Genomic DNA, 12,299 nt, shown 5'->3' with positions numbered 1-12,299 from the left:
GTATAAATCAAATTTGAGTTCTATAATTTGCTGCAAAGTAATTCAGGGGTGGGGGTGGTAATGTGACATGGATATAGTTGAAATGAGATTGGCCATGTGTTGATAACTCTTGGAGCTGATTGATAGGTACACAGTGATTCATGATTGTATTCTCTCTACTTTTATATATGTTTGTAATTTTCAAAAATAAAATGCTTTTTTTAAATACCGAGGCATTCTTAACATTTTTTGGTAATGGCAGGTTGAATATTTCAAGGCCAACCCTTCTAGTGAGAACACCAAGAAAAGATTAGAAAAATACACGTGTGTACGCACATAAACACACACACACATACACTTCAAGGTAATGAGGTAATTTCAGGGACAAGGCCTCAGGGAAGAAGGAAGTCCAGGGGGGTGAACTCCACACTTGGGGTTGATTTTCCCCTAGATGTGTCTTCCAAATTCAGGGAAGTGGCTGAGAGGTGAAGAAGCTGAGCAGTTTTGGGCAAACTCAAAGGCCTAGGGGAAAAAAAAATTGGGTGTGGGTACAGGGCCCACCAAGGAAGGGGTGAGGTTTGAACCCCAAAGGGCTATATCCTATGAAATTAAAAGATTGATAATATCAAGTGTTGGTAGGCATGTATATAATACAGCCAGTTTGGATATTGCTGTGGATTGATTGAATTGTGTCCAGTAAAGTCCATATATTAGAAGCTTAATTCCCACCATAATTGTTGAGGGTGGGAAATCCTCTTACGGTCATTGAAAGGTGGGGCCTTGAAGAGGTGATTAGGTTGTAGGACCATGCTATAGTGAAAAGATTAATAATGGTGGTCATGGGCATGGTTCTGAGGGCTTTAAAAGGAGAGCACATGAGAGTCTCTCTTTCTGCTCTGCCATTTCTGCCTTGTGAGACCCGTGGGTCACTGTCGCCACCACCAAGACCCTCTCCAGATGTTTTCCATGGACTTTGGACTTCCCAGCCTCTGCAACTGTAAGCAATAAATTTTGTTTTCTGTATAAATCACGCAGTTTCAGGTATTTATGTTATAAGCAACAGAAACAGACTAATACAGATATCTTTAGGCATGTTTTATGCATATCTTTTTTGTATTCATTTATATATGTAGGAGAAATGAGTGGATGTGTCCACATGAATACTGGTAGGAGAATGTTCATTCTTTATTCATAACATCCAAAACTTGGAAACAACCCAAATATTCATCAATAGAGAATAGATGAAGAAACAGTGACACATTCATACAGTGGAACAGTAGTCTGCCATTCAAAGAAGAGCAACTAACAGAGATGAATCTTAAAACAACCTGCTGAGTGGGAAGCCAGACACAGAAGTGTACCTCAAGGGAGGAGGGCAATGGATCAGCCAGGAAGGGACATGGAGAGGAAGGATTCAAAGGCAATGGCAATACTGTTGTTCTGTTTTAAACAGGTGTATGCCATGTTAAATTTTGTCCTCTACATGAATGTTAGAAATGTTTTTTGCACATAGTGAATATTTAACATTATTAAAACACTGAAGTCTACAGACTGATTTCAAATAAGTTTGTATTGAAATCAATTTTAAAAGGTTATAATTTAGCTTCAAAACCCCCCAAAAAATAAAAAGGAAGAAACCATCTGTGTCTGACATCAGCCCCAACATCCTTAACCAAGATATGAAAAGAGAACGGCCTTACCTGGCACCTCAGTGAAGCCTCCAAATATGTGACCTCATCCAGTAACTTCAGCAGCTCCTGAAACTGACCATCCTGGTACTCAAAGCGCTCCCCAAAGGTGATAGAGCAAATGATATTGGAAACCGCATTGTTGATCGTGAAGTGAGGGTCAAAAGGCTGTCCTGGAGGTGGAGGAAGAAAAACATGAATTCTTCCAGTTGGTTTGCTTCTATTTCCTACTGAGGGTCTACTCCATATGACTTAAGGCATACCTAGTACAGAACCATATGTGAGGCTCTGGCCGCAGCACCCTACACTCAGTCTGACATACACAGTCAGTGCCAGGGAAGTCAAACCACTGACGAGGGTTTAAATTCAGTAATATGTTTAATGCCCATCTTCATGTGCTTAATTCTAGAACTTCTTGAGAGCAGGATGGTGGTTATTTGTTCACTCTCCTATCCCCAGTGCCTAGCTCAGTGCTTGGCACAGGACAAGCACTAGGCACTTAAGTATCTGTTCAATGAATGAATGGGCCACAATTTCCTACCCCTGTCCTATGAAATGCTCACCATTCTCCTCTTCTATTGCCTCAGTGAGGTGGCGGGCCTCTTCCTGAATGCGTTCTTCTAAGCTCTTCTTTCCTAAACCAAAGTTCTTTAGTGTTGTCAGGGCGAACCTTCTTTGCTCTTTCCATACCTGGCCATTGGACATGATCAGTCCTGGGAAAAAGAAAGCCAACATTATGGTATTCCAATTCTATGATGTGAATATCTGACAAATGATACGGGGATGTGTATCAGATGGAGGGAATGAGAAGGGCATTAAGGCACTTAAAAACTGTCCAGAGAAATGATCCCAAAGCACTGGACATAACAGTTAACATTGACTGATTGCTTACGATGTCAGGCACTTTAAGTATTTCTTATACGTTATGTAATTTAGTACTCACAGAAACTCCCTGCACTAGGTACAATTAATACCCTTTCCCCTATTTTACTGGTGAGAAAATAGAGGAATAGAAGAAAAAGGGTAAACTTCTCAAGGTCACACAATTAGTAAGCAGCTAATCAGGCATTCAAATTCAGGTCTGCCTGATTCCAAAGCCCATGCTTTGATTATTAGTCACACAAGTGTAGTTAAATATTTATGTTATGCTGAGTACCAGGAATGCACTCATGGATAAGACAAAGTCCATACTCTTACAGAGGCGAACAAAAGGTTTTTAGGAGAGGTCCTACTTAAGCTGGACCTTCAAAGATGAAAGAATGACTCAAGAAAGCAAGGAGAAGTGAATGTTCCGTACAGAGAGAACAGCACAGGGAAAAGAAAAAAACATCTTGGTGTGTTCAACAGACCATCATTTGTCTCATAACACAGATAATGCCATGCTCTTTTCCATTTCTTCACTTCTAGATCATGCTCCACTCCTTTGAATATCTGGCTTTGGTCTCCACCATCCAGTGAAATGGCCCTCCTTGTTGTCAGATTCCGGGACACCATTCAACCTCATCTTACGTGATCTTTCAGCAGCATTAAACATTCCTTTCTTAAAACACTCCCAGTGGTGACAAGGATAGTACACTCTCCAGATTTTCTTCCTAATTCTCTGCTAACAACTTCCCATATCTTTTGTTGGTTCATCTTCTATCAAATCTTGAAATGGTGGAGTGCTTCAAGATGAAGTCTAAACACCTCTTCTCTTCTCACCTTATACTCCATTTCTGGAAAATCTCATTAACTCCCCAAATTTTAAATAACATCTATTGATAGTGACCATCTATTTCTGTCCCTGAGCCCCAGACCTAACTGCTCACTTGACTTCGCTGACTTAAAGGCATTTCAAACTCAGCATATCCATGATTGAATTCACGATTTTCTCCATACAGCTCCCCACCCAAGCCAAACCAAACCAAACATCTTGTCCTCCTCTCAGTGTCCCTTCTTTCCATCCTCTACCTATTCAGGTGTCACCTCAACACTTCATTCTCCCTACCTCTAGGCCATCCTGTCTTATTAGGCTTACCTCCTGAATATCTTGAATCCATGTATCTTCACTGTCACTATCCTGATCTAATCTATTGTCATTTCTTGCCACCTGCCTAGCCCAAGCTACCACCTACTCTAATTTAAAATGCTACAAAATTGTCTTGCTCTATTCATCCCATTCTCTGCACAGCAGCCTAAATGAGTCTTAAAAATGTGCAGTGTAAATGTGATACATTTTTCTATGTAAAACCATTCAAGAGTTTTCATTGTTACTAGTATGAAAACCAAAATCCTTTAAGATCTTACATGAACTGTTCCTGGCCAACTTCAGTAGCTTTGATAAAATAACAGATTTGAGATTTTCATTTTAATTTTTAAATGTTGAAGTTTAATTAATGATAATTTTAATTATTTGTGCCAACCTGTCCTAACATAGGCTGGAAGGCTCGAGATACCCTGTGTGGCTTGGCCTTAGTGATAGAGCAGAAAGAACTAGAGGCAAGAAGCAGCAGCAGCAGAAGGAAGCAGACCCACATCAATTTTCCTAAGGGAAGAGGTCTGGAATGGGAAAGAAGAGAGAGGGAACACAATGCCTCTTCCTCTGCTATAACTGGTCCGTGTGGCTGCTTCATTATCAAAGCATTAAGAGCAAGTTTGTTCAAGACTTGTGTCTTCTCTAAGATCTCTATCAGGGCTGACCCTGCCAAATCCTCCATGGGGGTGCCTTCAATCGGGAAATGTGGCCACCCAGCTTCCTTTAATGGCAGGCATTTTATAATGAGGCTGGTTTCTGGGAGTGTTGGAAAATTATAGTCATGGAGGCACCTTTAACAGGTCATAAGAATATCAATCTCACACCTTACATTGGTCAAGAAACTTACCATTTTTCTGAAAGACGTGTTTTCTGATAGGGGTCATGGGACGATTCACAAAGTTTTGGTCCATATGGAGAAGAGCTTCTTTGATTAGGGGCAATCCAGTTATAATAACTGAAGACAAGTCACCAAACTCTAGGCTAACAAGGTTCCCATATTTCTTCACAAACTGAAAAATAGTAAAATAGTTACAGTTGAACATGCAAATATATGTGTGTCCAGGAATGGAGGGTGTGTGTATGTAGCTGGAGGGGCTCATATAGGGGACTCTGTGCATGCGTGTGTGTGTGTGTGTGTGTGTGTGTGTGTGTGTGTGTGTGTGTGTACACCTTGGTCTGATGGGTATGTTTCTGTCTCCTTTCTCCTCCTCTCAACTAGCTGAGATTCAATTCATTTCTGGATGTGGAAGTTTCCTCATAAAACAACCATTCGTGTATTCAACCAACATGAATTGAGAGAGCATCCGCCAAGTATCAGTACAGAGAGGCCTAGGACATAACTGTAATAAAATAAACAAGGTCTCTAACCTCAAGCATCCTAGAGTCTAGTGAAAGTCTAGGGAGAGAATTTCGTACATCTGACATTGCAAAACAGGCTGAGATACGTTTAGCGTAAATCTGGCATAGCAAGCATGGACCTCTTAGTAAATTATAATATCTGCTTAACGAAAAGAGGATGACCCCTTCCTAGAGAGGACATAAATAAGAGAAACACATACTAGATATTAGAAAGTGCATTACGGGGTGGTGGCCAGGTATGGAGTAAAGCCTTCTAGCTCTGGAGTTGTATGAGAACCTCAGCTCTACAGTTCGTTAGCTGTGGACTCTTGGGGAAGCTGCTTCACTATCTGAGCCTCAGCTCCCCAGCTATAAAAGAGAGAAATTATTTCTCCCTCAAAGAATTCTGTGCAGAAGAATGAGAGCACCAATGTGAAGGGCACTTTGTTTTCCGGTTCTGGGCACACAGCCACCCAGTGAGTCTCCTAGGAACAAAGGAGCTCTGTGTGCAAAGGGATGTGGATGCGTTCATGGAGCCCCAGAGGACATGCACACACTGATGTGGGGGAGGGAGGTGCTTGTGGTCACAGACAGCCACATTCACTGGGCGCCCTTCTAAGCACCTTGCATGTCTTATCTCACTTAATCTCACAATCACCCTGTGGTGGTCATGATTTTCCTCCTTGCAGTGGATTGAATGGTCCACCAGTCATTGAAGCTTAATCCCCACTGTAACTGTTGAGGGTGAGAATTCTGTGATGGTCATTGAAAGGTAGGGCCTCAAAGAGGTGATTAGATTGTGAGGACTGTACCCTTGTGAATGAACTAATAATGGTGGTCATGGGTGTGGCTCTGAGGGCTTTAAAAGAAGAGTCCATGAGAGGTTCTCTCTCTGCTCTGCCATTCTGCCATGGGAGACCCCTGCTTTGCCGCCACGGAAGACCCTCACCAGATGTGTTCCCTGGACTTCAGACTTCCCAGCCTCCAGAACTATAAGCAACAAATTTCATTTACTTACAAATTATCCACTTGCCTTTCAGAAAAGGAAAAGGAGCCATAACTGAAATAACGTACAAAGGTGGCAAAGCTATTGAGTGGTGCAGGGAATTTGCCAGGTATTGTGTAAGATTTGAGGACAAAGACATGAACCAGAGATGGCTCTGGGACCTTAGAGTTTAGTGGGAGTGAAAGAGTGAAAGTGAGATTGAGAGTGGGAGTGAGAGAGCGGTATTGGGGTGGGGATGGGGGTGCAGAGAATAGAAGAGCATATGCTTGTGAATATGCATGAGCTTGCAGGATGTGCAAGTGGGGCTTGAATGTCGGTACATTGTCACAAAGTCTTCCCCACCCCTCAGTAGACTCCACCCCTGCCTTCTGTCTCCCGGAGCTGTGTCTAGCTGCACTCAGTGGTATCAGACAGAAGGACTCCATTTCCTCCAGGTGTCTGGGGCCCCTCCTCCCCTTCCTGACCCCCCTGCATTTATGTCCCACCATGTCACTCTCGGAGCCCTAGATCTCTGCATCCTCAACAGAGCAAATACAATGGATTCAGTCTCATCCCACCACCCTGCTCCCACACAGACTGAGCCCGAACTTAGTCCCACTGCTGTTCTTTTGAACCAGAGTCTCCCATCAATCGTCCTTCATCTCCAGCACAGTATGTCCTGTCTACTAGTAAGGGCCAAGCCAAGATGCATTCTCAAGTCAGTCTGCCTCTAAAGTACATGGGTTTGCTTCTAAGAAATGACAGTAAAGCGTTCATAGAAATCAAGCAAATTTTTAATTTCATCTTGCTGAATGCCTAGATAAACATTTTAGGCCTTACAAGAAGGATATTTTTGGAAGAGCTGAAAATCTCAGGTTAAGTTAAATGACTAACTGGCAATGTATATAACCTAGAATTTCAGCTTGCACTTGGGAGGAATTCAGCACTCCATTACTATTTACTGAAAAAGACTTCTTCAGAGTTCCATCTCTACCAGCTCTCTGCCCATGTATATTTCTAGTTCAACAGAACTAAATCACACACTTTTATGTATGATCAACTGTGTGAACGTACATAGGTCAAATGACTGCCTGAAGCCCTGAAATTAATTATGGTGATATCTCAAGTGCACTGTGCCAGTCATTGCGCCAATTGCTTTACAAGGATTAAATGATACCCAGAGGGCTTCTGAGAAAACTTGGTAAGGCAGAGCATACTTTTCAATGTACAACATTAAACAAGTCATTAAAAAACCAGAGAGCAAGGGAACAAGAGGGGTTAAAAATAAGATAGCTCAGAAGGCTAACATAGGCTTAAAATCACAAATGAAAATAGAAAAAGAAAGAGGAAAGTATTGAAATGGGAGCTAGAAAAGGCAAACAGAAGCAGTAGGAGACAGAAAATTTAATAAAATAAGAATTTTATTAAAATAAAATTTTAATAAAATAAAAATTCCAAATGTAGTATCAAGCATTTAAAAAAAACAAGGTAGAGCAAAATAAGTGTTTAGAATAAGGAAAAATTAGAAGTGAAGGATTAGTGAGACAAGAGATTGAACCATGACCATCAAAAGATAAAAAGGTGAGAGATTCTATTTAATCTAAGTTCTTAAATTTAAGAACCAACAGAACAAAGACACAAAGAAAGAAAAAGAAAAAAAGGTAAGCAGTGTACCAATTCCCACTCCCACCAGAAGTAGGTGAGAGGGTCCGCTCCCCTGAACTCTCACCAGCACTGAGCTATGTGTGCGTTTGTGTGCATGCGTGACCCTAATAGTCACAAGAATGCATGCCATTTCTATATTTCTCTAAGGTTTAATATCTTTCCTTCAATCTGTATATTGTATTTTTTAAATCACGTGTTTACATCTTTCAAATATTTTTGTATTGGGGTGTTCAACTTTCTTCTCATTGATACGTAGAACCTCTAATAAAAAGTTACAAATATAATTTTATTTTCATTACATGCAAATCTGGAAAGATATATACCAAAGTCCTATAGAGGTGCTGCTGAGTGTGTCAGTGTGTGTGTTTCTGTGTGTGCGAGTGTGTGTGGTGGTGGCAGGGTCAGCACAAGGAGGGGTAAGATTCTCTCTCTCTCTCTCTCGCCCTCTCTTTCTCTCTCTCTCGGTCAATGTATTTCCCATTTATACTGTGCATACATGTACACAACATATTTTAAAAATGAGCTATACAATATGTAGTTTTACCACCTGGTTTTCAACTAAATATACTGTGAACATTTTCTCTTCTACAATAGTTAAAGTAATTGCATATTTGGAGAAAACAATTTATTAAGCAATCTTGTTGGGGAAATTTAGATATAATTTTTTTTCCAAGGAGTCTTCATTCTCTTTACAATGCATTGAGGAAAAAAAGGGGAGTCCTTATCCTGCATAGCTTTTCATAGATATGGAAACTTGCTCTTCAATTTAGCTTGCTTCTCTACGCTCACCTAATCATCAATCAAGTAATCCATTTTTGTCTACCTGGCCTCCCTGGCACATATACAGACTTCCATTACTCCAGAATTCCTGTCTCTTCCCCTCCACTTCCTTCCCTTCAATGGGCTTTCTTTCCTTTTAAAAATACTGTCTTAATTGATTTTGATTAACTCTATTCAAAACTTTATCCTCAGTTCCACGTTAAAGTTAGCCTTTAATAATCTGAAGACAGACTTCAATTGTTTAAAATATTAATAAGAAGCCCTTGGTAGAGTTACATGTATCAAGGAACACAGTTGGGAAAAATGTAGAAATGGCTAATAGTTTGGAGAAAAAAACATAGTTTTATGCGGGGGTGGGGTAGAAGGAAAAAAATGGTAATTTAAAGAATTGCTAGGGATCATTAATGGAAATGTATTCGTTATTTTAAGGCAACTAAAAAAGGAGGCATAAGGAGGGGTAAGATTCTCTCTCTCTCTCTCTGTCTCTCTCTCTCTTACTCACTAAACTGTATTTTAAAATGTTGTCTCAATGTGTTTGTGTCACTTTTATAGTTAAAACCATTTCTATTCAATAAAACAAAAAAGAAAAAAAAAGGAACCTAATGAAATAAGGAATAAAGCTCTATAACAGTGGTTCTTACCCTTTTCTGTGTCATAGAATCCTTTGAAAATCTAGTGTATGGCATGGATCTGCTCTCCAGTAAAATCCTGCACACATGAATATAGTTCTGTATGCAGTTACAGGAGTTCACCAGTCCCCTGGGGACCGTGAACTTCTGCTAAGAATAATGGTCTCACAAGTGGTTCTTGGGGGTTATGCTGGTTTCTCAGAACAGTATGTGGAAATCAAATTCAAGTTCAATTCAACAGGCTTTTATGAGATGCTTAAAGAGTTGCCAGGCACCGTCTGGCATTGCTATGTTATACATGGAGACAATACAAAGATCAATATCATACGGTGTTTTCTTACAGTGTTAAAGTCTCTTGGGAGTGGCTGACTGTTTGGAAAAAAATTATATTGCACAGCAGAAGATGACGTGCTATAATGCTAGTACACAGGTACATAAAGCTGTTGCGAGAATATGAATTTCTATCACAGATATCGGAGAAAACTTCTAAGAGGAGATGCTATTTGAATCAGATCTTAAGTGAAGCTCAGGGTGCCAGCAAAAGGACATGCAGTGTGAAGGCGAAGACATTTTAAGTTGTGAGAACAGCATATGCATATGCAAAGGCAGGAAAATGTGGGTGCTGGGGAACAAGGAAGACCTCGAGTTTGACTGGAGTGTAAGGTATATTAGCTAAAGAGCACCGACCATGTGGTAGGTCAAGGCCAGGTGCCGAGGGGTTCAACAAATCCTTAACTTCATGAAGTTCACCATCTAATAGAGTGTATAGATAAATAAATAACCAGTTCTTATTATTACCATTCTGTATAATAAATTATTTGATGGGGGAAAGTTAGGAAGCAGATCAGGGGAGCTGGGCCAGGGTAGGCTCCTGGAAAAAGTATCTTCTCAGTTCACAAGGGAGATGGGAGACAAGGCTGGGAAGGTAATCTGAGCTAGATTGAGGGGAGTTTTCATGCCAGATGAAGAATTTTGGATCTTGCATGGTTTGCAATTAGCAGTCTGAAGATCTCTGAGTAGGAGAGATGATGTAAGTGAGTGCTTAAGACTTTAGGTTTGGAGTCGTATAAACCTGTTTGAACCCAGGTTCTGCTTCTTACTTTCTGTGTGATTTGGGGGGAAATTATTAAGCTTTTCTGTATCTTAGTTTCCAATATATAATATGGAGGATATTACTAGTTCTCATCTTTAGTATCATTGTCATAAGTAACTATAATACTAAATTAATAATAAAATTATTACTATTATTGTTATTTTAGGGAGTGTATTTTAGAGAGAGGATTCTGATCATGACATCGACAAAGGAATGGAGGGGCAGAGACCAGAGAGTGGGCTGCTGGGACCCATTTAGCACCAGGTCAGATAAATGATGCCTGGCATACAACCAACAACTGGTTTTTCTTGAATTCGTTGCTATAAATTTTTAAAGAAGGGGGAAGAGTATAAGATAAGCTTCAACTCTGTGCTAGGCATCCAGGAATAACTTGATATTCATTAATTTATTTTATTCTTACACTAATCCGATACAGTATTCCCCATTTCCAGAAAAAGAGGAACAGAGATTGAGTGCCTAGTTAGGGGGCATAAACTTTGGGCTCTTTCCAATATGCTTCGTAAGTCTCACCCTTAAATGAAAGAATAATGATATTTTCCTTCTCTTCTTCTGACTGATGGAGCTCCCTAAGTATTAACGAGCCACATGACTTCCTAACCAAAATTCGCATTTCCCAGCCTCTCTAGATGTGGCCAGTGGGATATGAATAGTGGTTAGGTGAGCATTGTCTGGGTCACATCCTTAAATAAAAGCTGCTTGCTCACCACTTCCCTCTTCCCCTTCTCTTGGGCCAGAACCCAAGGTTCTGTTGGTGTGGGTGGAGGACGAAAGCAACAAGAGAGAAGGAACTGGAGTTTTAGGATGACATTGCAAAGCAGCAGGAGGTCCTATCCTGGACCTCCTGCCTACATATGAACTCCTTTGTGAGAGAGAAATAAATTTCACTCTTGTTTACACCACTGTATTTTAGGGTCACTTTGTTACAAGCAGCTTAATATGTATCCTAATACACTTATTGATCTTATCTACCATTCTCTTGCTTTAGTCTGGTAAGAGTTTCTCTCATTTAAATAACAGCTCCTATAATAAGCCATATAGTTATGGTGGAGAAAGTTTAGAAATGGGGGGAGCGGCAGAAGAAAGCTACCATCATGCCATACAAACAGGCAAGTTTCTTCACTGTCCTATCACCAAGTTTTAGCTCATGCATTTCCCCCCATTTAAAATCTCCTGTCCCTGTACTCCACTTAGCCACTTGCCAAACATTCCTTTAAAGTTCAGCCCAATTTCTTCCAACATTCTACAAAAGATTATCCTCAGGTTTTCCCATTTACAGTGATCCCATCTCCTGATATCCTATTTAGTTACTAAGAGTTTACACGACACGTTTCATCATACACTGTCTTGTACTGTGCCTGGCATATGGTGAGCACTTCAGAAATGACTGTTGAATAAATGGACCCATGAAAAAATCAGTTATCTTCTAACTATATTATAAAAAAGCCAGGTAGCATAAGTAGAAAGTTGGTGTACAAGTCAGTCTTGGGTTCAAGTTCTTGTTTTGCCATTATCCAGCTGAATAACCCAGGCACATCACTTTACTGTTTCTTCTCAGTCAGTTTACTCAGTGGTAAAATGAAAACACCACCAGATAATATCTAACTTGTGTGCCTATTGTGAAGATTAAATGAAAATGAACATAAAAATCCTGATGCAGGACCTATCAGATAGTACTTACTGTTTCCTTAATGAAAGAATGTAACTTAATTATTAAAAAATTACACCACTTAACTTTGCTTTATACCTAGAAATATAAAAATGCGAACTTGTATAAAATAAAAATAAATGATGTGATAAAAAACCACTGGGCGAGGATAAGATCCTAGTATCAGTTTCATCACTAGCCAGTTTTGTGACATTAGGCAAGTCATCTAACCTCTCTAGCCACATATCTCTTAGTAGCAAAACAAGGGCACAGATCAAAGTTCTTATTTCAGACAAGACTGAATAAAAGCATTCCATTTTACTACTCCTACCAATCATGACACCAATTCACAGAGATAAAAATAACTTTAAGAAAAGCCTACTCTCTCTAGCCAAAAGACCAGGAAAAGGGCAGCCCAACAGGGAAGAAACCTTTTAGCCTTTTTACCTCTCTGTTCTGGAG

At 40.1% G+C, this 12,299-nt stretch overlaps 1 protein-coding gene across 1 annotated transcript in view; it reads right to left on the bottom strand.

Annotated features, from left to right (window-relative positions):
* The window catches only part of LOC103603536 (cytochrome P450 2J2), a 43,891-nt gene that overhangs the window by 26,853 nt on the left and 4,739 nt on the right, over positions 1 to 12,299 (bottom strand). Inside the window, exons 2-4 of the mRNA XM_008588085.1 lie at positions 4,529 to 4,691; positions 2,231 to 2,380; positions 1,680 to 1,840 (exon numbers count right to left, since the gene is read on the bottom strand). Coding sequence (XP_008586307.1) covers positions 1,680 to 1,840; positions 2,231 to 2,380; positions 4,529 to 4,691 — 474 coding nt within the window. The remainder of the gene's footprint in view (positions 1 to 1,679; positions 1,841 to 2,230; positions 2,381 to 4,528; positions 4,692 to 12,299) is intronic.

Source organism: Galeopterus variegatus, unplaced genomic scaffold (genome assembly GCF_000696425.1).
Source record: "Galeopterus variegatus unplaced genomic scaffold, G_variegatus-3.0.2 Scaffold4670, whole genome shotgun sequence".
NCBI lineage: Eukaryota > Metazoa > Chordata > Mammalia > Dermoptera > Cynocephalidae > Galeopterus > Galeopterus variegatus.
This window is presented reverse-complemented; position numbering and strand designations above follow the sequence as displayed.